Below are 26,991 nucleotides of genomic sequence, written 5' to 3' on the forward strand. Positions count from 1 at the left end.
CCAACAAAGGATTCCCCCATGCAGGAAGCAGCCAGGCCTTGAAGATGCAAGGCCGTTAAATGCTAATCAAGGTGATTAATTACAACATTCACACTTGCCTCAAGTAAACAAAGAGGTTTTTTTTCTTCCAACCTTCATTGAACCCCTTGGAATGTGATGGAGACCTCTTCTATGGAGGAGGCGGGATGGCCCTCTGTTGGGAAGGTTTTGATTGTGTGGAAGAATAGGGTTGGATTGGATGGCCCTTGAGAGTTTCTAATTATTATTCCTTGAGAGTCCCTTCGAACTCTGAGATATAATAATAATAATAATAATAATAATAATAATAATAACAATGTATTAATAATAATGTATTAATAATAATAATAATAATTTTTGGTAGTAATCATGATGATGATGATGATGAAGTCTTCTCTAGAGGTTTTTAAGCAGGGACTGGATGGCCATCTGCAGGGAGGGCTTTGATGGTGTCTTCTTTCCTGGCAGAAGGCGGTTATTCTCTTTCAATTCTAGGATTCTTTTTTTGTATTATTATTATTATTATTCCTTCTCTGGAGGTTTTTCAGCAGAGCCTAGATGACCATCTGCCTGGAGGGATTGGATGGTGACTTCCTGCAATGGCAGAAAAGGGTTGGACTGGATGTCTTTTGGGGGATCCCATCCATCCCTAGGATTTTATAATCGATATATCATAGAATATAGTGTCTATATTTATCATGTCTATGGCTGGATGTCCATCTGTCAGGAGAGATCAAATGGTGTCTTCCTGAATGGAAGAATAGGGTTGGACTGGATGGCCTTTGGGATTGCACCCGTCTCTATGATAGATATGTTATAGAATATAGTGTTTCTCTTTGTCATATCTATGGCTGGATGGACATCTGTCGGGAGGGATCAGATGGTGTCTTCTTGAATGGAATAGGGCTGGAGTGGATGGCCTTTGGGATCCCACCCATCTCTAGAATTCTATGATACATATATCATAGAATATAGTGTGTATTTATAGTGTGTATATCTATGGCTGGATGGACATCTGTTGGGAGGGATCGGATAGTGTCTTCTTGAATCGAACAATAGGGTTGGACCGGATGGTCTTTGGGATCCCACCCGTCTCTATGATGGATATGTTATAGAATGTAGTGTTTCCCTTTGTCATATTTATGTCTGGGTGGACATCTGTCGGGAGGGATTGGATTGTATCTTTTTGAATGGAAGAATAGGGTTGGACTGGATGGCATTTGGGATCCCACCCATCTCTATGATAGATATATTATAGATGATAGTGTTTCTCTTTGTCATATTTATGGCTGGGTGGACATCTGTTGGGAGGGATCGTATTGTGGCTTCTTGAATGGAAGAGTAGGGTTGACTGGATGGCCTTTGGGATGCCACCTGTCTCTATGATAGATATGTTATAGAATATAGTGTTTCTCTTTGTCATATCTATGCCTGGATGGACATCTGTCGGGAGAGATCAGATAGTGTCTTCTTGAATGGAAAAATAGGGTTGGACTGGATGGCTTTTGGGATCCCACCCACCTCTATGATAGATATATTATACAATATAGTGTGTTTCGTTGTCATATTTATGTCTGGGTGAACATCTGTCGGGAGGGATCGGATAGTGTCTTCTTGAATGGAAGAATAGGTTTGGACTGGATGGCCTTTGGGATCCCACCCATCTCTATGATAGATATGTTATAGAATATAGTGTTTCTCTTTGTCATATTTATGGACATCTATTGGGAGGGATCGGATTGTGTCTCCAAAAATAGGAATAAAGCAGGCGACTGACTCATTCAAAGTCTCTCTTTGTGTCCCCAGAGTCTCTGTGCTGACGCTCCGGCGCTTTCAGCCAATCAGGCGGCCCCTTTGGACATTTCTGAATGAGCATCGGCGCATGAATCATCCTCCTCATCGCCGGCCTTGTGATCCATGCGCAGTCATTATTTCCCCATGGGTTCTCTCTTCCCGGATGGACCACCACGGCTCCCAGGAGGGGCCACAGTCACTCCGGATCAGCAAAGGATGCTCTCCTGCGCCATTGAGGCCGAGGCGAGGCATGCATGCGCCTACATGTGCCGCCGTGATATATATATATATGTCCCCAGAGCAGCATGGAAGGAAACACGGAGAAGTAAGTGGGGATCCGCTCTCTGTTTTCGTCCTCTCGCTGTTGTTGTTGATTGAATGCCAAACATAGAAATGCAGCACAAAAATGCAACCATGCAAAACAATGCAGGCGTCGCATATAAAACAAGTTGCACATCATATTAAAATCTCATGTAGTTCACTGGAAATCACAAGCAAGCAGTGAAAAATATTTAAAAAATAGTATTTTAAATAAAAATTAAAATAAAATAGTTCTAATATATTTTAATACTTTTACAATAATACTTTTAATAGAAATGCAGTTATAATATAATAATACAGTATAATATATATAATACTTCTATCATAATACTGTAATTTAATAATACCGTTATTTATTTATTTATTTAAATGTATTTATTTATTTAAAATACAGTTATAATAAAATATATATAATATATAATATAATATAATAATATATTACAACTGTCATATTATTATATTATGAGAGAATCAGAATAATGTATTTATTTACATTTATTTATATATTTTTTTAAAATTAATAAATACAGTGATAATATAACAACATGTTACATAATACATTATGTAATGTGTTGTTATATTTCTGATTCTCTCATAATTTAATAATATGAAAGTTGTAATATTTCACAATATGATAACTATTGCTATGGCATTAAATTATGACATTATTATTAAAAAATATTGTAACCATTAGATAATAATATATTAATTAATATATCTAAATATTAATATATTAATATTATTATTAAAATTATTTTAACCATTATGTAATAGTATATTAATATATTAATTAATATATCTCTAAATATTAATATATTAATATTATTATTAATACCTCACTACCTCTGAGGATGCTTGCCATAGATGCAGGGGAAACGTCAGGAGAGAATGCCTCTAGACCATGGCCATATAGCCCGAAAAAACCTACAACAACCCATTATTAAAATTATTTTAACCATTATGTAATAACATATTAATATATTAATTAATATATGTCTTAATCTATTAATATTAATGTGTTTATATATATTAATAATATTACATTTATAATATTATTATTAAAAATTTAAAACATGTAATAATATATAAATATATATCAATGTATTAATATATATATATCAATATATTAATCTACTAATATTAATGTTAATATATAAAAATAATATTACATTTATAACATTATTATTTAAAATATTTTAACCATTAGGTAATAATATATTAATGTATATAAATATATTAATATATATAAGTATATTAATCTATTAGTATTAATAGAGTCATATATATAAATAATATTACATTTATAATATTATTATTAAAAATATCTTAACCATTATGTAATAATATATATATCAGTATATTTAATATATATCAATCTATTAATTTATTAATATTAATCTATATAAATAATATTACATTTATAATATTATTATAAAAGTATGTTAACCATTTTGTAATAATAGATATCAATATATTAATTCATATATATAACTATATATATATACATTTATAATATAATAATATACTAGAATAATTTTGAAATAATAATAATAATAGAATGCTGTTATAATAGTATATTATGTTTATATATATCAATATATTAATTCATATATATCAATATATACACATTTATAGTATTACAATATACTAGAATAATTTTGAAATAATAATAGTATGATGCTATAATAGTGTGATATTATGTTTATATATATATCAATATATTAATTCATATATGCCTATATATAATACACATTTATAATATAATAATATAGTAGAATAATTTTGAAATAATAATAATAATATAATGCTCTTATAATAGTGTGATATTATGTTTAAATATATCAATATATATATATATATACATATACACATTTATAATATTATAATATACTAGAATAATTTTGAAATAATAATAATAATATAATGCTCTTATAATAGTGTGATATTATGTTTAAATATATCAATATATATATATATATACATATACACATTTATAATATTATAATATACTAGAATAATTTTGAAATAATAATAATAATATAATGCTCTTATAATAGTGTGATATTATGTTTAAATATATCAATATATATATATATACATATACACATTTATAATATTATAATATACTAGAATAATTTTGAAATAATAATAATAATATAATGCTCTTATAATAGTGTGATATTATGTTTAAATATATCAATATATATATACATATACACATTTATAATATTATAATATACTAGAATAATTTTGAAATAATAATAGAATGATGCTATAATAGTGTGATATTATGTTTATGTGTATCAATATATTAATTCATATAGAATAATTTTGAAATAATAATAATAATAATAATATAATAGTGTGATATTATGTTTATCTTCATTGGTTGGAAACTGGGCAAGTATTGTTTCTATATCTGTGGAATCATGTCTTGATTAGCACTGAATGGCCTTGCAGCTTCAAAGCCTGGCTGGTTGCTGCCTGGGCGAATCCTTGGTTGGGAGGAGATTAGCGGGCCCTGATTGTTCCCAGTCTGGAATTCCTCATCCTTGGTTGGGAGGTGATTAGTTGGCCCTGATTGTTCCCAGTCTGGAATTCCTCATCCTTGGTTGGGAGGTGATTAGCTGGCCCTGATTGTGCCCAAGGTGGCCACCTTGATTGGCACTGAATGGCCTTGCAGCTTCAAAGCCTGGCTGGCTGCTGCCTGGGTAAATCCTTGGTTGGGAGGTGATTAGCTGGCCCTGATTGTTCCCAGTCTGGAATTCCTCATCCTTGGTTGGGAAGTGATTAGTTGGCCCTGATTGTGCCCAGTCTGGAATTCCTCTCTTTTCTGCATCCATTCATTCATTCATTGACAGATCCATTCATTCCTCAAAGACTGTTGCACTCGAGGCCCCGCCCCCTTTCCCCCTTTGGCCCCGCCCACCGCACGCCGCAGCCACGTGAGGCGAGGCAGCCGGGCCCGGACACGTGCCTCCCACATGGGCCCGCCTGCGCCTCTCAGCTCCGCCCCGGAGGGACGGACGGCCAATGGGAGAGCGCGGGGGCGGAGCCGCGTCCTGGCCAATGGGAGGGCTGCGAACGGCGAAGAAAGCACTGCGGCGTGGCGGGCTGGGCGGAGCTAGGGGCGTGAGGGGGCGTGGCCGGGGCGGGCACGTGCGGAGGTCACGTGTCCGCGTGGCTTGGAATAGCAACACTGAGCTCAGCCTGGCTCAGAAGGAGAGAAGCCGAGCTGGTGAGTAGACCTCTCTTCTGAGGGCTTAGCTATTTATGGCTGGAGGGATCCATTAGGATGGAGTTAGTTATCAATGGGGTTAGCTCTTACCAATTGCTTACTACTTAGTAATCAGTTACAAGCTGAATGATCACTTGGATAGATCAATGAGTTATATCTATAGTTATCAATTATTACAGGACTGTTGATTAGTCATAACTATAGCTAGCAGTAATAACTTGGCTATTGATTCATGATCAATTACAACTATAGTTATCAGTTACCACTTGCCTATTGATTCTTTATCAATTCGTTATAACTATAGTTATCAATTAATACTGGACTATTGATTCATTATCACTATAGCTAGCAATAAGAACTTGATTTGTTATCAATTAGTTACTACTATGGTTAGCAATTATAACTTGGCTATTGATTCATGATCAATTATTACAACTATAGTTATCAGTTACCACTTGTCTATTGATTCTTTATCAGTTCGTTATAACTATAGTTATCAATTATTACTGGACTATTGATTCATTATAACCATAGCTAGCAATAATAACTTGGCTATTGATGTGTTATCAATTACTTATGACTATACTTCACAATTATAACTTGGCTATTGATTTGTTATCAATTAGTTATGACTATAGTTTGCAATTATAGCTTGGCTATTAATTCATGATCAATTATTACAACTATAGTTATCAAGTATAACTTGGCTATTAATTCATGATCAATTATTGCAACTATAGTTACAACTTGGCTATTGATTCGTTATCCATTAGTTATTAATATAGTTTGCAATTATACCTTGGCTATTAATTCATGATCCATTATTACAACTATATACTTATAACTAATTGATGACGAATCAATAGCCAAGCTATAATTGATAACTATAGTTGTAATAATATTTTTTTGCATTTTTTTTTGCAATTATAACTTGGCTATTGATTTGTTGTCAATTAGTTATGAATATAGTTTGCAATTATACCTTGGCTAATAATTCATGATCAATTATTGCAACTATAGTTAGCAATTATAACTTGCCTATTGATTCGTTATCAATTATTACAACTATAGTTATCAAGTATAACTTGGGTATTAATTCATGATCAATTATTACAACTATAGTTAGCAATTATAACTTGGCTATAATATAGTTTGCAATTATACCTTGGCTATTAATTCATGATCAATTATTACAACTATAGTTAGCAATTATAACTTGGCTATAATATAGTTTGCAATTATACCTTGGCTATTAATTCATGATCAATTATTACAACTATAGTTAGCAATTATAACTTGGCTATTGATTCGTTATCAATTATTACAACTATAGTTAGCAATTATAACTTTGTTGTCAGTTAGTTATAACTGCAGTTATCAATTACAACTTGGTTATCACTTAAGTTCTCAATTATTTAGAATGAGTTACCAGTTAGTTATGACTTGGTTATCACAGGGTTATAATAGGATTGATCACTTAGTTATCACTTATAATGGGTTCTTAGATATTACTTGCTTACAAATGGAGCCCTCGGTGGCGCAGTGGGTTAAACCCCTGTGCTGGCAGGACTGAAGACCAACAGGTTGCAGGTTCGAATCCGGGGAGAGGCGGATGAGCTCCCTCTATCAGCTCCAGCTCCTCATGCTGGGAAATGAGAGAAGCCTCCCACAAGGATGATAAAAACATCAAATAATCCGGGCGTCCCCTGGGCAACGTCCTTGCAGACGGCCAATTCTCTCACACCAGAAGTGACTTGCAATTTCTCAAGTCACTCCTGACACGACAAAAATACTTGCTTACAAAAGGATTTATCACTTAGTTATCAATTAGTTAGAATGAGTTATTGGTTAGTTATGACTTAGTTATCACAGGGTTAAAATAAGATTTATCACTTAATTATCAATGACTTATAATTGGGACTCTCAGTTATAACTTGCTTACAAAAGTATTTATCACTTAGTTATCAATTAGTTAGAATGAGTTTGTTGTACTTAGTTATCACTTGGTTATAATATGATTGGTTGCTTGGTTCCCAATTACTTATAATTCTGGTTCTCAGTTATGACTTGCTCAAAATAGAATTTATCACTTAGTTATCAATTAGTTAGAATGACTTATCAGTTACTTATGACTTTGTTCTCAATTGCTTATCATTGGGTTGCTCAGTAATGACATGCTTACAATAGGATTTTTGAGTTATCAGTTAGTTATGAATTAGTTATAATTTGATAACTAAGGGATTTATCGTTTAGTTCCCAGTTACTTATAATTGGCATCTTTAGTTATCAATTACTTAGAATGAGTAATCAGTTATGACTTAGTTCTCAATTACTTATCATTGGGATTCTCTGTTACAACTTGCTTAGTTATCAATTACTTAGAACAAGTTATCAGTTACTTATGACTTAGTTCTCAATTACTTATAATTGTGGTTCTCTGTTATAACTTGCTTACAATAGAATTTATAACTTAATTATCAATTACTTAGAACGAGTTATCAGTTACTTATTACTTGGTTCTCAATTACTTATCATTGGGGTTCTCCGTTATAACTTACTTACAATAAAATTTATCTTAGTTATCAATTACTTAGAACAAGTTATCAGTTACTTATGACTTGGTTCTCAATTACTTATCATTGGGGTTCTCAATTAGATATGACTTGTTCATAATCGGATTTATTACATAGTTGTCAATTAGTTAGAATGTGTTATCAGTTAGTTAGGGCAGTTATAATATTATTAGCTTTCAATTTGTTATATTGTTAACTTTCAATTAGTTAAGATTGGAGTTGCCACTTTGGGTGCATCTCCACTGCAGAATTAATGCAGTTTCACACCACTTTAATTGCCACGTCTATGGATCCACGGGATTTATGGTTTGGTGACACACTATCACATTTGGCAGAGGAGGCTCTTGTCAAACTACAAACTCCCGGTTTGCCATTGCATCGAGCCGTAGTAATTAAAGTGGTGACAAACTGTGTTGTTTCTATAGTGTAGACAGAGTGAGAAGCCCGCTCAGTCGGATGTGTTTACACTTCTTGCACTGAAGTTTTCTGCCTGCTGTATATCATATAATTGGAATTATATGATATACAATTGGGGTTGGACTACATGACCTTTGTGGTCTAGCCCAACACTATGAGTCTTTCTTTGGATGTTTTGAAGCAGAGGCATGATGGCCATCTGTTGGGAAGTCTTTGATTGGATCTTCCTGCCTGGCCAGAGGGTTGGACGAGATGACCTCTGTGGTCTCTCCCAACTCTTATCATTCCTTCCCTAGATGTCTGAAGCAGAGGCTGGATGGCCATCAAATTGGGAGGGCTTTGATTGTGTCTCCCTGCCTAGCCGAAAGGGGGTTGGACTAGATGACCTCTGGGGTCTCTCCCAACACTTTGATTCTATGACCTCTGGGGTCTCTCTATCATTCCTTCCCTAGATATCTGAAGCAGAGGCAGGATGGCCATCTGTTGGGAGGGCTTTGATTGTGTTTCCCTGCTTAGCCAAAATGGGGTTGGACTAGATCAGTGGTTCTCAACCTGGGGTCCCCAGATGTTTTTGGCCTACAACTCCCAGAAATCCTAACAGCTGATAAACTGGCTGAGGTTTCTGGGAGTTGTAGGCCAAAAACATCTGGGGACCCCAGGTTGAGAAGCACTGGACTAGATGATCTCTAGGGTCTCTTCCAACATTATGATTCTCCAATTCCTTCCCTGGGTGTTTTGAAGCAGAGGCTGGATGGCCATCTGTTGGGAGGGCTTAGATTGGGCCTTCCTGCCTGGCCAAAAGGGGGTTGGATTGGATGGATGGCCATCTGTCAGGAGGGCTTTGATTGGGTCTTCCTGCCTGGCTGAAAGGGGGTTGGATTGGATGACCTCTGAGATCTTTCCCAATTACTTCCCTGGATGTTTTGAAGCAGAGGCTGGATGGCCATCTGTTGGGAGGGCTTTGATTGTGTTTCCCTGCCTAGCCAAAAGGGGGTTGGACTAGATGACCTCTGGGCTCTCCCAACACTTTGATTCTCTGATTCCTTCCCTGGGTGTTTTGAAGCAGAGGCTGGATGGCCATCTGTCGGAAGGGCTTTGATTGTGTCTCCCTGCCTGGCCGAACGAATGGGATCGGAGAGGATGTCCCTTTGGGGTCTCCCCCAAACTCCCTTTTGCTTCTCGACCGCAGCATGCGCTATAGACTCGGAAGGAGCAGGTGGGACATAACGTGCGCCACAAGCCCGACCTCCTCCAGTGCGCGAGTGTGAATGAAAACAAGATGATGCTGGGTCTCATGGCTCCTCTTTGGGGTTCGGAGTCATGCGCAGAAAGACCATTTGCACATTTGGGGGAGGGCGGGCGCCAGTTCGGGTTGTGAATGGCGCCACCAGGCCATTGCGCACTACAGCTGTGGAATTAATGCACTTTGGCACCACTTTGACCTGCCTTGGCTCCGTGCCATGGAATCCTGGGAGTTGTAGTTTGGCTTATAAAACCTCCGACTTCCTTGATCCCGTAGCTTTGACCCCATGGGGCTTAAAAATGGTGCCGAGCAGCATTCATTGGGCAGTGCGGTCGCCAGACGTGTCAGAGCCACAGCAGGAATGGGAGCACCTTGTTCTTGCATGCGCATTGAGAGTAGATGCAATCGGGAAAGGCACGATCCCATTCAGGTTTCCTTTGCACCCTACGTGCGAATCTGGGTTATTCCCTGGGTGTGGAAACCCAGCCTTAAGGAAAAACGTGCCTGGCCATCTGACGGGAGGGTGCAGCTAGGTGTGGCAAGGTGCGCGCACCACAAGACCGGTCCCTCTTCCTCCACATTCCTCCATAGAGTTGGAAGGGGAGACCTCGAGGGCTATCTAGTCCAACCCCCTTCCGCTAGGCAGGAAGACACAATCCAATCCTGTGAGAGCTGTTCAGCAGTGGAACTCTCTGCTCTGGAGTGTGGTGGAGGCTTTTAAACAGAGGCTGGATGGGCCATCTGTTGGGGGCGCTTTGAATGCAATTTTCCTGCTTCTTAGCAGGGGGTTGGACTGGATGGCCCATAAGGTCTCTTCCAACTTTATGATTCTATAATCCCTCCCGACAGATGGCCATCCATCCAGCCTCTGCTCTTTACTAGACTTTACTAGACTCCACTTGTTACCATCTTCCTCCTGTGTTGTCGAAGGCTTTCATAGCTCACATAGTTGTTGTGAGTTTTCCAGGCTGTCTTGCCATGTTCCAGAAGCACTGTGTCCTGATGTTTCACCCACATCTATGGCAGGCATCCTCAGAGGTTGTGAGGCCTGTTGGAAACTAGGCAAGTGGGGAATGATGTCCTTTGTTGGGAGGTGTTGGCTGATTGAGGAGGAAGGAGCCAGGCTTTGATGCTGCAAGGCTATTCAATGCTAATCAAACTGGCCAGTAGCAACAATCACACTTGCCTCCAACAGACAAGTTATTTCTCCCACCCTGGACATTGTCTGCTTGAGGTACATGTGAATGTTGCAATTGGGCATCTTGATTAGCATTGAATGACCTTGCAGCTTCAAAGCCTGGCTGCTTCCTGCCCAAATAGCTGAAGACTATTTTTAAAATCACAGAGGGAGGCAAAGGAAGCTCTCAAACACTTTTGCCAAAGTCATCGCAGTAAATTGGGAATGACTTGAAGGCACACAACAACCACATTAAGGTGGTTGTCTGTTGGAAAATAGGCAAGTGAGGTTTATATATCTGTGGAACGTCCAGGCTTTGAAGCTGCAAGGCCATTCGATGCTAATCAAGGTGGCCAATTGGAGCATACACACTTTTCTCCAACAGACAAAGAGTTCTTTCTCCCATTGTGGACATTATCTCACAGATATAGAAACCCCACTTGCCTAGTTTTCAACAGACCTCACAACCTTTGAGGATGACTGCCATAGGTGTGGGTGAAACGTCAGGAGAGAATGCTTCTGGAACATTGCCAAACAGCCTGGAAAACTCACCGCAACCTGGTGATTCTGGATATGAAAGCATCCGACAACAGACCTCACAACCTCTGAGGATGCCTGCCATAGATGTGGGTGAAATGTCAGGAGAGAATGCTTCCGGAATATGGCCAGACCGCCTGGAAAACTCACAGTGACTTAGTTCTGTTTATGTGGCGTCTCTTTCCTTGCAATTTGAACCAGGATGGCAGAAAACAAGCTCAACGTGACTTCCTTGTGATGCAGAATCGCATTGGCTTTTTAAGCTGCCGCACCACATTTGATGCGCAGACACATCAAAACTCATTGCCTTAGTGGAAAATCCTGTATTTGGGGTTGGACTGCCATTCCCAGCATGCCTCGCTCTCGGGTAGACGGCCGCTGGGACTTGCAGTCCGACAACATCCGGAGGCTTACGTTGTTTTCCGGATGTTTGAGACCAGAGGCGCCGCGGTTAATGATAGGGAGGAATATCATATGTATTTATGCGCAAAGAGGATGTTGTGATCCTAAGTCACTTGCCTAGTTTCCGACAGACCTCACAACCCATACATGTGGGTGAAACGTCAGGAGAGAATGCTTCTGGAACATGGCCTTGCAGCCCGGAAAACTCACAGCAATTTGACTCCTGATTGTGATCAATTGTGATTCCAATTTGACCAGGGCTCTTGAGAAATTATTCTGGCATTACCTTTTCCAGTTAGCTGGGGCTAACTGCGGGAGCTCATCCCACTCCCCAAATTCAAACCGCCGACCTTTCAGTCAGCAGCGCAGCAGTTTAATCTGCTGCACCACCAGGGCTCTTGAGTACTGGTCAGAAATTATTCTGGCATTACCTTTACCATTTAGCTGGGGCTAACTGCAGGAGCTCATCCCACTCCCCGAAATCAAACTGCCGACCTTTCAGTCAGCAGCTCAGCAGTTTAACCTGCTGTGCCACCAGAGCTCTTGAGTTTTGGTCAGAAATTATTCTGGCATTACCTTTTACAATTAACTGAGGCTAACTACAGGAGCTCACCCTGTCATCTTTTGGTCAGCAAGTTCAGCAGCTCAGCGGTTTAACCCGCTGCACCACTGAGTGCTCCTACCCAAAGGGTTACGAATCAGTTTTTGGTCAACTTATATATTATAATATAATATTATAATGTAATATAATACAATAAATAATAATAATAATAATAATAATAATAATAATAATAATAATACAATATTATAATTATATTTTTATATTACATGTAATATTACTAATAATATTACAGTGTGCTGGTGTAATACAATATATTAATATATGGTATTGATATTGTACTATGCTAATAATTTAATATATTGTATATGTGTGTGTATATATATCTTTTTATTATTATTATTACTTATAATATTTTAATGTAATACCATATACTACTACTAATAATAATAATACAATATTATAGTTATATATTTTATATTACATGTAATATTACTAATAACATTACAATGTGATGGTGTTGTAAAATATAGTAATATATGGTACTAATATTGCACTATGCTAATAATTTAATATATTATATATGTATATATATATATATCTTTTTATTATTATTTTTATTTATATAATATTTATATTTTAATGTAATACCATATACTACTAATAATAATAATACAATATTATAATTATATATTTTATGTTACATGTAGTATTACTAATAATATTACAATGTGATGGTGTCGTAAAATATAGTAATATATGGTACTGATATTGTGCTATGCTAATAATTTAATATATTGGTACTATATATACTACCATATACTACTACTAATAATAATACAATATTATAATTATATATTTTATATTACATGTAATATTACTAATATGCAATATTAGTTATATGCAATATTACTAATAATATTACAATGTGATGGTGTAGTAAAATATAGTAATATATGGTACTGATATTGTACTATGCTCATAATTTAGTATATTGTATGTATCTATATCCTGGTATCGTCTCTTTGCTTGACCTTCTCTTTGCTTGTGCTCCTCTCTTCAGATTTCTCTCGATGGCGATCATGGAGTCCTCTCGCAGCGTCTCTTCCCGGGAATCTTTGTATTCGGTGGAAAGCGAGGAGGAGGACGAGGACCAGCAACGCTGCGGCGAATTCGAGGTCTTCCTTTCGGACAGCGGGAGCGATACGGAGAAGGAGCCCGTACGGACAGGCGAAGGGAGCTTCCTCTTCTCTCCGCGGTCCAGATCGGGACGGACTAACCCGGCCTTGCTTTGCCCCAAGCGTCGCTCCCGGAAGCCCGCTAAGCCCCAGCCCTTGTCTCCTTGTTGCCGTTACCCGGTGGCGGTAGCGGAGGGCGAGTACTGCAAGCGTTTGACCGATACGGAGCAGCCAGTCGCCAACCCAAAACGATTGGAAGTGGGCAGCGGGCGGAAACGGTCAAGCGGTGCTTTGGGAGGCGGCCGGCCTTTCGGAGCCCAGTTGTCCGCACAAGGAAAGAAGAGGCAGCGGAATGAGGAGACGGAGGACCGGGAACGTTTCTGCTCTCCTTGTTGGACCGAGAAGGACCACATCTTCGCGCAAAAGGTGGGTCCGGCAGCAATGGTGGCATTCCGGGTGGCGGGAGCAATTTGCCCATTGGTTTTACTCTATCGACACTTCAGATGAGCCCAATATTTGGCCCATATTGTTAAGTCCCCGCAGATCTTGACTTTTAGGAGCTGGGATGTTTTCAAACGTGCGTAGGTTGTTTTGTTATCTTAGGTTTTGTTTTGTTTTTGGCCACCAAGGTGATTTGGAATAACCATCAGGAAGAATGTGTTGTCATGGCTAAAAAATTGGGTTGCTGTGACTTTCCTGGGCTGTCTGGCCTTATTCTAGAAGCATTCTCTCCTGACATTTTGCCCACATATATGGCAGGCATCCTCAGAGGTTGTGAGGTCTGTTGGAAATTAGGCAAGTGGGGTTGATATATCTGGATGGGAGAAAGAACTCTTGCTCTGCTCTTTACTAGACTTTGCTAGACTCCACTTGTCACCATCTTTCTCCTGTGTTGTCGAAGGCTTTCATAGCTCACATAGTTGTTGTGAGTTTTCTGGGCTGTCTTGCCATGTTCCAGAAGCATTCTCCCCTGACGTTTCGCCCACATCTATGGCAGGCATCCTCAGAGGTTGTGAGGCCTGTTGCAAACTAGGCAAGTGAGGTTTACGTATCTGTGGGATGATGTGGAATGATGTCCTTTGTTGGGAGGTGTTAGCTGATTGAGGAGGAAGCAGCCAGGCTTTGATGCTGCAAGGCTATTCAATGCGAATCAAGCTGGCCAGTAGCAACAATCACACTTGCCTCCAACAGACAAGTTATTTCTCCCACCCTGGACATTGTCTGCTTGAGGTACATGTGAATGTTGCAATTGGCCATCTTGATTAGCATCGAATGGCCTTGCAGCTTCGAAGCCTGGCTGCTTCCTGCCTGAATAGCTGAAGTGTATTTTTAAAATCACAGAGGGAGGCAAAGGAAGTTCTCAAACACTTTTGCTGAAGTCATCGCAGTAAATTGGGAATGACTTGAAAAGGCACACAATAACCTGTTGCCTGTTGCAAGCTAGGCAAGTGAGGTTTATATATCTGTGGAATGTCCAGGCTTTGAAGCTGCAAGGCCATTTGATGCTAAGTAAGGTGGCCAATTGCAACATTCACACTTTTTTCTCCCACTCTGGACATGATTAAACCTCACTTGTCAGATCCCAGTAAGGAAGCCTTTTGCAGCTGACATATTGTAATTTTCTCAGCACCAATTGTGTTTAAGTGCAGGCCAAGGTCTTTAAGCACTGCACCAAGTGTGCCAATCACTACTGGAACCACCTTGACTGGTTTGTGCCAGAGTCTTGGCAGTCTGATCTTGAAATCCTCATATCGTGTCAGCTTTTCCAGTTGTTAATCCTGCTGTCACTCAGGATTGCAACATTGACTATCCATACTTCTTTATTATTATTATTATTATTATTATTATTATTATTATTATTTTCCGCCTGCTTCAGCCTATTCATGTCTTCTCTCTTTGTTTTCTACAGTGTTGGGAACTTCAAGGCTTCGTCCGGCCTTTGATGGAGCTCCTCCACCGACTGCGGATGGGCCGCTTGAACCGAGGTGAGTCTCCGACACAATTTTGGAAACGGAATATATAGATTTGCATTGAATGTATTGAGTGGGAGGGTTTCTTTGGGGCTCGAAAGGGCCACCCTTTGCCTGTCAATCCTCTAACTTAACCCCAAAGTCTTCTTGTTTAGGGAAATGGCCTTCCAACCTAGTTGTAGCTCCCAGAAAGGAGTTGGTTATGTAATTCCATTTGCTCTTTGCCACCTGACAAGGGGAGGGAGGGGGACGCATTACATAAGGGAGAAGAAAGGAGCCTCTCCTTCTCAGGTTGCAGGCGGAACACACAATGAGTGTGCTTTCTTCCAGGGCCTCTCTCCTGACTGGTTGACAATCCGGTCATCATCTCCGATGTGGGTGACAGGTCATAAATAGCGTTCGCTTATAAAATCTCAAAGGGAGCGACCTTTGTTTACTCCAAAGTCAATCAGGTGACTGCCTTGCCCTCCTTTCGTGGCCCAGATCTCTCCTCTTACGAGTCTCAATATCATAAATGTCAACAGACGTCCCAGCTGTCACTCAACTCTGTCTCCACCATACTTCAGAAACATCTATCCTCCCCTTTCCCCCTCTTAAAATACCTTTTATTTTAATGAGAAACCCCGATAGTTTCAGAAGGTTGCAAAATTGATTTTGAGCCTTTCGATTGGTATAACAAAGAGGGTCATTAAATTTCTAGTAGCGCAGCAGATTAAACTGCTGAACTGGCTGACCGAAGGGTCAGTGGTTTGGATCCAGGGAGCACTGAGCTCCCGCTGTTAGCCCCAGCTCCTGCCAACCTAGCATTCTCTCCTGACCTTTTGCCCACATCTATTTATTTACAGCTTTTATATTCCGCCCTTCTCACCCTGCAGGAGACTCAGGGCGGATTACAGTGTACACATATATGGCAAACATTCAATGCCAATTTTTGACATACAAACATATACAGACATGCACAGAGGCTATTTAACTTTTTCTGGCCGCCAAGGGAGCTGTCGCTTTCATCATCATTCTGCGACGTTGATGAAGCACTTCCGCATTCCCCGCATGCTTCCCCACTGGAATGCTTTGCTGGAGTCTTCTTTATGGCAGATTGAGGGGTCTGTTGGAAACTAGGCAAGGGAGGGTTATATATAATAATATATATTTATAATGTTTTTAATTAGGAGACGCAAATGGCTTATGTTTTTATTACTTTTGTTTGGTTTTATACTATGTATTAATGTTTTAAATGTTTTATGATGGTCTTGGGCATCGAATCGTTGCCTCTGTAAACCGCCTGAGGGCTGAGAAGGGTGATATATGTGGCCCGCCCATTTTTATCGTAATAATAATAACAATAATAATAATAACACTTTATTTGTACCCCACTACCATCTCCCCATGGGACTCGGTGCGGCTTACATGAGGCCGAGCCCAAACACAACAATACAAGCAATAATCGTGATTGTGTTATTAGAATGTTATTTTATGACTGCTTTTTAAAATGTATTTTGATGATGTTGTTTGTTGTTTATGCTTTGATTTTATTGGGTTGTTGTAGGTTTTTCCGGGCTATATGGCCATGTTCTGGAGGCAATTTTTCTCCTGCCTCCAGAACATGGCCATATAGCCCGGAAAAACCTACAACAACCCAGTGATTCCAGCCATGAAAGCCTTCAACAATACTTTGATTTTATTGCTGTAATATGTTGTCCGGGCTTGGCCCCATGTAAGCCGCTCCGAGTCCCCACTGGGGAGATGGTGGCGGGGTATAAATAAAGATTATTATTATTATTATTATTATATACAAATATAGTAAATAAAGAATAAATAATTATATATCTCTGGAATAATGTCCAAGGTGGGAGAAAGACCTCTTGTCTGCTTGAGGCAAGTGTGAATGTTGCAATTGGCCACTTTGTTTAGCACTGAAGCAGCCAAGCTTTGAAGCTGCAATGCCATTCAATTCTAATCAAGGTGGCCAATTGCAACATTCACACTTGCCTCAAGTAGACAAGAGTTCCTACCCACAGATATATAAACCCCACATGCCTAGTTTCCAACAGTTCTACATCCCTAAAATCCACCAGGAAATAAAACATGAGAAGATCCGTACGTGGTTGCAAAGTAAATTATTATTATTAGTAGTAGTAGTAGTATTATTAACTGCAGAAAAGCAAAAATACCCCAAATAGATGAACAAGTTTGGGTTGCACTTGAAAGGGAAGTTAGTACGTGGTTGCAAAGTAAATTATTATTATTATTATTATTAACTGCATAAAAGCAAAAATACCCCAAGTAGACGAACAAATAATAATAATAATAATAATAATTTACTTTGGAACCACGTACTAACTTCCCTTTCAAGTGCAAGGGAAGTTAGTACGTGGTTGCAAAGTAAATTATTATTATTAACTGCAGAAAAGCAGAAATACTCCAAGTAGATGAACAAGTTTGTGTTGCACTTGAAAGGGAAGTTAGTACGTGGTTGCAAAGTAAATTATTATTATTTTTATTATTATTATTAACTGCAGAAAACCAAAAATACCCCAAGTAGATGAACAAATAATAATAATATTAATGATAATAATTTACTTTGCAACCACGTACTAACTTCCCTTTCAAGTGCAAGGGAAGTTAGTACGTGGTTGCAAAGTAAATTATTATTATTATTAACTGCAAAAAAGCAAAAAATACCCCAAGTAGATGAACAAGTTTGTGTTGCACTTTAAAAGGAAGTTTATACATGGTTGCAAAGTAAAGTGTGAACAGTCTGGCTGAGCCTCAACAAAGGCAGCATTCTCCTAGGCAGGAAGCAGCCACGCTTTGAAGCTGCAAGGCCATTCAATGCTAATCAAGCTGGCCAATTGCAGCATTTTGTATGGCTTGTTCCCAAGTGCGCAGAGGCAGCTTGAGCCTTTGTTTAATGCCGCTTGCCGGTCACATTGTCCTTCCCATAAAAACACATCGGAAAAAGAGAGCCGTGTTTGCAAAACCAGTCTTTGGCTGCTGCATTTTTTCTCTCAGCTCTCCGAGTTTGTGCTCCTCCTTTTTGATGCAGGTGCTACTGCACACATCCGTACACGCGTGTGGCAGCGTGAGCCGAAAGGCCCGCCCCTGCTGGCCAAACACGTGCGGGCCTGCCTGTTTGCCTCCTTCCTTCCTTCCTGCAAGGCCCTCCCTTCCCTCGGGCTTCCCCAGAGAGAGCTTAGCAAGCGGCAGCTGACTGACACATGGGTCTCTTCCCCGGAGCATCCGTCCTTTTCGGTGGCATCCTATATTGGGAGCTGCTAAATCTGGAGCAGCTTTGACGCTGTTGGGTTTTTATCCAAACCAGACTCACAAAACCTTTTTGCATCTAACCAAAGACTCCTTGTCTGGGTTCTTGCAGCACATTTGGAGCCTCGGTGTGCATCCGTACCATACAAACAATGCACTCCAACACTATTTTAATTTCCATGGAATCCCTGCAGCTGTAGTTCTGCAAGATCTTTAGCTGGTGCCTCACCAAACTGCAAAATCCCATAATTCCATAGCATTCAAAGTGGTCTCAAGCTGCATTAACTCTACAGTGTAGATGCACCCTCTCAGCACCCCTTTCCCAAAGAGCTGGACCAGAATCAGGAAAAAGTTGGCAGAATTTGTTATTATTCCTCCTCAACTTTGCTGGGTATTCTTATCATAGAATCATAGATCATAATAGAAAAGTAATAGTAGTAGTAGTAGTAGCAGTAGTAGTAATAATAGTAGTAGTAATAATAATAATAATAATATCCAAACAACAGCCAGCAGAGTGATCTCGTCTGTTGTAGACTCATCTTGTGTTTCAAATAATAGTAGTAGTAATAGTAATAATAGTAATAATAATATATCCAAATCAACAGCTAGCAGAGTGATCTTGTCTGCTGTAGACTCATCTTGTGTTTCAAATAATAGTAGTAATAATAATAATAATAATAGTAATAATAATATATTCAATACAACAGGCAGCTGAGTGATCTTGTCTGCTGTAGACTCCTCTTGTGTTTCAAATAATAGTAGTAATAATAATAATAATAATAATAAATCCAATACAGCAGCCAGCAGAGTGATCTTGTCTGCTGTAGACTCATTTTGTGTTTCAAATAATAGGAGTAATAATAATAATAATAATAATAATAATAATATATCCAATACAACAGCCAGCTGAGTGATCTTGTCTGCTTTAGACTCATTTGTGTTTCAAATAATAGTAATAAGAAGAATAATAATAAATCCAAATCAACAGCTAGCGGAGTGATCTTGTCTACTGTAGACTCATCTTGTGTTTCAAATAATAGTAATAATAATAATAATAAATCCAAATTAACAGCTAGCAGAGTGATCTTGTCTGCGGTAGACTCAACTTGTTTCAAATAATAGTAATAATAATAATAATAAATCCAATACAACAGCCAGCAGAGTGATCTTGTCTGCTGTAGGCTCATCTCGTGTTTCAAATAGTAGTAGTAGTAGTATTAGTAATAATAATAAAAAATCCAATATAACAGCCCGCAGAGTGATCTTGTCTGCTGTAGACTCATCTTGTGTTTCAAATAATAGTAATAATAATAATAATAATAATAATATATCCAATACAACAGCCAGCTGAGTGATCTTGTCTGCTGTAGACTCACGTTGTGTTTCAAATAGTAGTAGTAGTAGTAGTAGTAATAATAATAAATCCAATACAACAGCTAGCAGTGATCTTTGCTGTAAACTCATCTTGTGTTTCAAATAATAGTAATAATAATAATAATATATCCAATACAATAGCCAGAAGAGTGATCTTGTCTGCTGTAGACTCATCTTGTGTTTCAAATAAATTATAATAATATTAATAATAATAGAACCATAGAGTTTGAGCCCCCGGTGGCGCAGCAGGTTAAACTGCTGAGCTGCTGAACATGCTGGCCGAAAGGTTGGCACTTCAAATCCAGGGAGCGGGGTGAGCTCTTGCTGTTAGTCCCAGCTTCTGCCAACCTAGCAGTTCAAAAACATTCAAATGTGCATAGATCAATAGGTACTGCTCCGGCAGGAAGGTAACAGCGCTCGATGCTAGCCACGTCACCTTGGAGGTGTCTGTGGACGACACCGGCTCTTTGGCTTAGAAATGGAGATGAGCACCAGAGTCGGACACGACTAGACTTATGTCAGGGGAAAACCTTTACTTTAGAGTTGGAAGAGACCCTAAGGGTCATCTGTTCCAACCCAATGCCAGTTGAAGCACCCCTGAGAGATGGCCATCCAGCCTCTGTTTACAAGCCTCCAAAGAAGGCCCTTTGTACTATTAATGTGCCTCTGTTCCTCTGAATGTGCGACTTGTGTTCTTCCTCGTGCGGCTATTAGATCAATGGCGATAATCAGTTAATTGACAGGTCTTTTTCTTCCTCTCTTCCTTTGTGCTCAGGGCTTAGCAGCTTCCAGCAGAGCGTGGCCATGGACAGGATCCAGCGGATAATCGGCGTCCTGCAGAAGCCGGAAATGGGGTAAGCAAGGGCCTATAGGAAAGGATTATGTTCTCCTCCTTTGACACCTTTAGAAAGACTTTTTGAGTCCCCCCAGCTCTCTTTTGCAGCATTGGGAAGGGTAGTAAAGGGAAATTGCAGATTTTAGCAAGACCAACAGACAGCTTTGCCCCAATCCTGCTAGTTTTCTTTGAGCATCTCTTTGTCCACATCCCTTATCTTATGGCTTTTTCCTCCTGTTCTTTCCCAGGGAGCGATATTTAGGCACGTTGCTCCAGGTGGAGAGGATGCTGAAGGTCTGGTTTCCTCACGTTTTGAAGGACTCCGATGTCAACAATAGCATTGAAGAAGAAGCAGAGGAACGGTGCAAGATGGCAAAGGTGAGAGATGAGGCTTGATACTTAATCATTGCATTAGGATATTAGTGCGGCATGTCGAAATGTGAGCATACAGACTTCCTCCCTTGCATGTAGAAAGTTAGTTTTGCAGGCTTGGCTTCAGCATTCTTGCAAGTGTTTGTCTTTATGTGCAGGGAATGGCATATTTGTTTGCCTTATATGTTGGAAATACTATTTTTAATATTATTATATTACTATTATTATTATAATTTATTTGAAACACAAGATGAGTCCCTTCAGGGAGATAGGGCGGTCTACAAATAAAGTTGTTATTGTTGTTGTTGTTATTATTATTATTATTATTATTATTATTATTATTTGGATGCAATAATATAATAATAATGTTATTATAATTATTTTATGGATGTAATAATATTAATAATAATAAGGTTGGTAAAGGTTGTCCCCTGACATTAAGTCCAGTCATGTCTGACTCTGGGACTCTGGTGCTCATCTCCATTTCTAAGCCAAAGAGCCAGCGTTGTCCGTAGACACCTCCAAGGTCATGTGGCCAGCATGACTGCATGGAGCGCCGTTACCTTCCCACCTGAGCGGTACCTATTGATCTGCTCATATTTGCATGTTTTCGAACTGCTAGGTTGGCAGAAGCTAGGGCTGACAGTGGAAGCTCACGTTGCTCCCTGGAATCAAACCTGCAACCTTTCGATCAACAAGCTCAGCAGCTCAGTGCTTTAACCCACTGCGCCACCAGGGGCAGTGGGTTATTATTATTATTATATTAATAATAATATATTATTATTAATAATAATATAATATAATGTTAGGTTCTTGTGGGTTGTAATTTTAGAGCAGCAAAACAGCAGAGAGGAAACAACCAGGCACATCTTAACACCTCTCAAAAAAGATTCCCCCAGGCTCAGCCAGGCCTTCAAATGCTAATGAAGGTGGTCAGTTGAAACATTCACGCCCAGCTCCAGCAGAGAAGAGCTCTTTGCCCCACCCCAGTCATTCCACAGATATATAAACCCATTTTCCTAATTCCAACAGACCTCACTACCTCTGAGGATGCTTGCCATAGATGCAGGCGAAACGTCAGGAGAAAATGCCTCTAGAACATGGCCATATAGCCCGAAAAAATCCACAAGAACCTAGTGATTCCAGCCATGAAAGCCTTCGACAATACAAAATATAATGTTGTTATTATTATAACATACATATTATATCACACCAGAAGCAACTTGCAATTTCTCAAGTTGCTCCTGACACACACAAAAAATATTATTATTAATTTGCGTTAATTTAGTCACTTTTTCAATAATGGGATTCAAGGTGGAGCATATAGTCAGCCTTCGACAAGACAAAAAAGCGGGGAAATTGCAACTATTGTTAAGCCTCGCAAACTCTTACTTAATACTCTTAATAGCATTTTTGTGACTTACTAAACTTTTTTATAATTGAGTCTTGTTATCACACGTCCTTTCTTAGCCAGCATAATTAATAATTAATAGCGAGGAGTCCCAACACCAATATGGCGGGCTGCGTGATAACTTGTTTTAAATGGAGTAGTGAATTCTGAACTTTCTGTTTGTGCAGCCATAATAGCTTTAGCACAGCTGGTTAAACTGCCAGCTGTAGAAACTTTTGCCCGTCGAAAGGTTAGCAGTTCAAGCCTGGGTTGGAGTGAGCTCCCACCGTCAGCCCAGCTTCTGCCCACCTAGCAGATCAAAAACAGTACTGTGTGTATAAATAAATAAATAAATAAATAAATAGGTACCGCTTTTAGTGGGAAGGTAATAAAAGTCGCCCATAAGTATGGAAGATGGAGCAACAGCACCACCTTATGGCTGGAGTCGAGCACAACCTCCAGATGCTATTTATTTATTTACCTATTGAAATCCACCTTTTCTCTACCCCCGAAGGGGACTCAAGGCAGTTTACATGTGGGCAATTATTCAATGCCTTAAAACACATACAATTCCAATAATATTAATATTAAAATTAAATAAAAATTTATTTTAAAACATTTATTTGACACACCAAGCTCAAAAGGCCATATAGCCCCAAAAAACCTACAACAACCCAATAATAATAATAATAATAATAATAATAATTTATTGTGATGTACTGGGGTACCATGGGAAATAGTTGAGATTGGGGAGAAAAGGAAGTAGCAAATTGATTCCTGAAGAATCTGAAATATAGGTTTTGTAGGTTTTTTTCGGGTTATATGGCCATGTTCTAGAGGCATTCTCTCCTGACGTTTCGCCTGCATCTATGGGAAGCATCCTCAGATACAGGCGAAACGTCAGGCTAATAATAATAATAATTGATTATGATGCACTGGGGTACCATGGGAAATAGCTGAGATTCGGGTTATATGGCCATGTCCTAGAGGCATTCTCTCCTGATGTTTCGCCTGCATCTATGGGAAGCATCCTCAGATACAGGCGAAACGTCAGGCTAATAATAATAATAATAATTATAATTGATTGTGATGCACTGGGGTACCATGGGAAATAGCTGAGATTCGGGTTATATGGCCATGTCCTAGAGGCATTCTCTCCTGACGTTTCGCCTGCATCTATGGGAAGCATCCTCAGATGCAGGCGAAACGTCAGGCTAATAATAATAATTATAATTATAATTGATTATGATGCACTGGGGTACCATGGGAAATAGCTGAGATTCGGGTTATATGGCCATGTCCTAGAGGCATTCTCTCTTGACGTTTCGCCTGCATCTATGGGAAGCATCCTCAGATGCAGGCGAAACGTCAGGCTAATAATAATAATAATTGATTGTGATGCACTGGGGTACCATGGGAAATAGCTGAGATTCGGGTTATATGGCCATGTCCTAGAGGCATTCTCTCCTGACGTTTCGCCTGCATCTATGGGAAGCATCCTCAGATGCAGGCAAAACGTCAGGCTAATAATAATAATAATTGATTGTGATGCACTGGGGTACCATGGGAAATAGCTGAGATTCGGGTTATATGGCCATGTCCTAGAGGCATTCTCTCCTGACGTTTCGCCTGCATCTATGGCAAGCATCCTCGGATGCAGGCGAAATGTCAGGAGAGAATGCCTCTAGAACATGGCCATATAACCCGAAAAAACCTACAACAACCCAGTGATTCCGGCCATGAAAGCCTTCGATAATCTGAAATATGCATGCTTTTGTTGCTTTTGTTTCGCCTTTGCCTGCTTGGATGTCGGTATTACAAACTAGAAAGTGTCTTGTGCCTTTGTTTTGTCATTAACTGGATGCTTTTTTTGCCTCTTTTAATCCAGCAGTCTTCCATGGCAAAGAACGTAAAGGACAATACAGGGTGGAAACGTGTCCAGGACTCGAGGGAAAGCCCCCCAACAGAGGAGCTCCTCCAGACGCACCTCACGGACTCGGACTCGCCGGGCCACGAAGCCAGGGAGGAGCCGCCACGCTTCCAGGGGGACTGGCCAGCCATGAACTTGACCTGGATCCACACCTCGCCCATTTCGAACCCTCCTTTGGCCCAAGCGGGTGCCACCTTTGGGCCGGCCTTCCTTCACCCACCCACACAGGCCTATGGGGTGGTCGTCTTCCTCCCGGACCCTTCCGGGGCTTTTGCCCGCGCCACGTCCTTGGCTTCCGTCCCGTCTTGCTGCCACTCCGAGGTGCCACTCCCAAGCTCCGGGGGCCCTCCTCGGTGCCAGAGCATGCCAAGCGCCGCGAGGCCGGTGGGATGCTGCCCCGGAGGAGGGACCCTCAGCCGCCTCTCGCGGTCTCTGCCCAACCTGCCCGCGTCCAGCACTGTATTGAAGGAACTGACAAAGTCTCCACGTCTCTGCCCTTCCTGAAACTTGGCTCCGTTGGCATCTCCCAAAATGTGTGAATTTTTCTTTCCATCGACATCTTCCTTTTTCTTGTTATATTTTTTTAACTTTTTAAAGAACTTTATTTAAATGTCGTTTCATGTACGTCCAAGAGGCGATGCAAAAAGCCTGTCTGTCTCCCAGGCTTGGGGAGAATGTTTGCTTTCAATAAATGCCACGGCAATGGCTGTCAAATGAGGTTAATGTGTGTGTGGGTTTTGTGCGTTGCCTTTCTGTCACAACAGTTTTTCTCAGCCTTCCCAATGCCACAGTCCCTTAATACAATTCCTCATGTTGTTGTGACCCCTACAAATAACTTTTTCTACTTCATATCTGTCATTTTGCTCCCAATATATTTATTTTTTTGTCATGTCAGGAGCGACCTGAGAAACTGCAAGTCACTTCTGGTGTGAGGGAATTGGCCGTCTGCAAGGACGTTGCCCAGGGGACGCCCGGATGATTTGATGTTTTTATCATCCTTGTGGGAGGCTTCTCTCATGTCCCCGCATGAGGAGCTGGAGCTGATAGAGGGAGCTCACCTGCCTCTCCCCGGATTCGAGCCTGCGACCTGTCGGTCTTCAGTCCTGCCAGCACAGGGGTTTAACCCACTGCACCACCGGGGGCTCCTAATACCCAATATGCCCAAATACGAATCCTGGTGGGGTTGGGAAGATTGATGTCATTTGGGAGTTGTAGTGGCTGGGATTTATAGTTCACCTACAATCAAAGAGCATTCTGAACATCTATATAAATAAAAATGTAATGTTCATTTGTGGGATTAGCAAACCTCAAAAACCACTGGAAGAATTGACGCCAAATTTGGACACAAGACACCTCTCTGGCCAACAAGTGACCGTCACTCATAAAAGTATTGAAAAACACAGCAGAAGGGACTTAAAAAGCCAAAAAACAGATTAAAACGCACGTGCAAAGCCACATATACACACACACACACACACACATATATGCATATACACACACAGAACACATACACAGAAAGGAGGAAGGAAGGAGGGAAGGGTAGAGAAGGAGAGAAGGAGGGAAAGAAGGAGGGAAGGAAGGGAAAAAAGGGTAGAGAGGGAAAGAAGGAGGGAAGGAGAAAACAAGGAAAGAATGAAGGGTAAAGAAGGAAGGAGGGAGAGAAAGGGGAAGGAGAGAAGGAAAGAAAAGGCAGAGAAGGAAGGAAGGAGAGAAGGGAAAGGAGGGAAGGAAGGGAAAAAAGGGTAGAGAAGGAAGGAGGGAAAAAGGAGGGAAGGAGATAAAGAAGGAAATAATGAAGGGTAGAGAAGGAAGGAGGGAGAAAGGGGAAGGAGAGAAAGAAAGAAAGGAGAGAAGGAGGGAGAGAAGAAGGGAAAGAAGGAGGAAAGGGGAAAAAGGGTAGAGAAGGAAGGAGGGACAGAAAGAGGGAAGGAGAGAAGGAAGGAAAGAAGGGGAAAGAGGGAAGGAGATAAGGGTAAAGAAGGAAGGAGGGAGAGAAAGGGAAAGAAGGAGAGAAAGGAAAGAAAGAAGGGTAGAGAAGGAAGGAGGGAGGGAAAGAAGGAGGGGAGGAGAAAACAAGGAAAGAATGAAGGGTAAAGAAGGAAGGAGAGAAGGGGGAAGGAGAGAAGGAAAGAAAAGGTAGAGAAGGAAGGAGGGAGAGAAGAAGAGGAAGGAGGGAAGGAAGGGAAAAAAGGGTAGAGAAGGAAGGAAGGGGGGAAAGGAGGGAAGGAGATAAGGAAATAATGAAGGGTAGAGAAGGAAGGAGGGAGAGAAAGGGGAAGGAGAGAAGGAAAGAAAGAAAGATAGAGAAGGAAGGAAGGAGAGAAGGAGGGAGAGAAGAAGGGAATGGAGGGAGGGAAGGGGAAAAGGGTAGAGTAGGAAGGAGGGACAGAAAGAGGGAA

The 26,991-nt window shown here is 40.1% G+C and overlaps 1 protein-coding gene across 3 annotated transcripts; it reads left to right on the forward strand.

Moving 5' to 3' along the window:
• The first annotated feature begins 1,835 nt into the window (after positions 1–1,835).
• On the forward strand, positions 1,836–25,310 carry CIART (circadian associated repressor of transcription). Of its 3 annotated transcripts, none has more exons than XM_060758024.2 (6): positions 1,836–2,137; positions 13,343–13,883; positions 15,367–15,442; positions 20,841–20,919; positions 21,149–21,278; positions 24,554–25,310. In XM_060758024.2, the coding sequence occupies exons 1-6, from the start codon at positions 2,118–2,120 to the stop codon at positions 25,094–25,096; spliced, it is 1,389 nt and encodes a 462-aa protein (XP_060614007.2). In that variant the 5' UTR covers positions 1,836–2,117; the 3' UTR covers positions 25,097–25,310. The 3 variants fall into 3 exon arrangements, with proteins under 3 accessions (XP_060614007.2, XP_060614006.2, XP_060614008.2); XM_060758023.2 differs by having other exon boundaries at positions 1,843–2,137; positions 24,551–25,310; XM_060758025.2 differs by lacking the exon at positions 1,836–2,137 and adding an exon at positions 5,275–5,371 and having other exon boundaries at positions 24,551–25,310.
• The last annotated feature ends 1,681 nt before the right edge of the window (positions 25,311–26,991 follow it).

This window comes from Anolis sagrei, chromosome 12 (assembly GCF_037176765.1).
Source record: "Anolis sagrei isolate rAnoSag1 chromosome 12, rAnoSag1.mat, whole genome shotgun sequence".
In the NCBI taxonomy this organism is placed as follows: Eukaryota; Metazoa; Chordata; class Lepidosauria; order Squamata; family Dactyloidae; genus Anolis; species Anolis sagrei.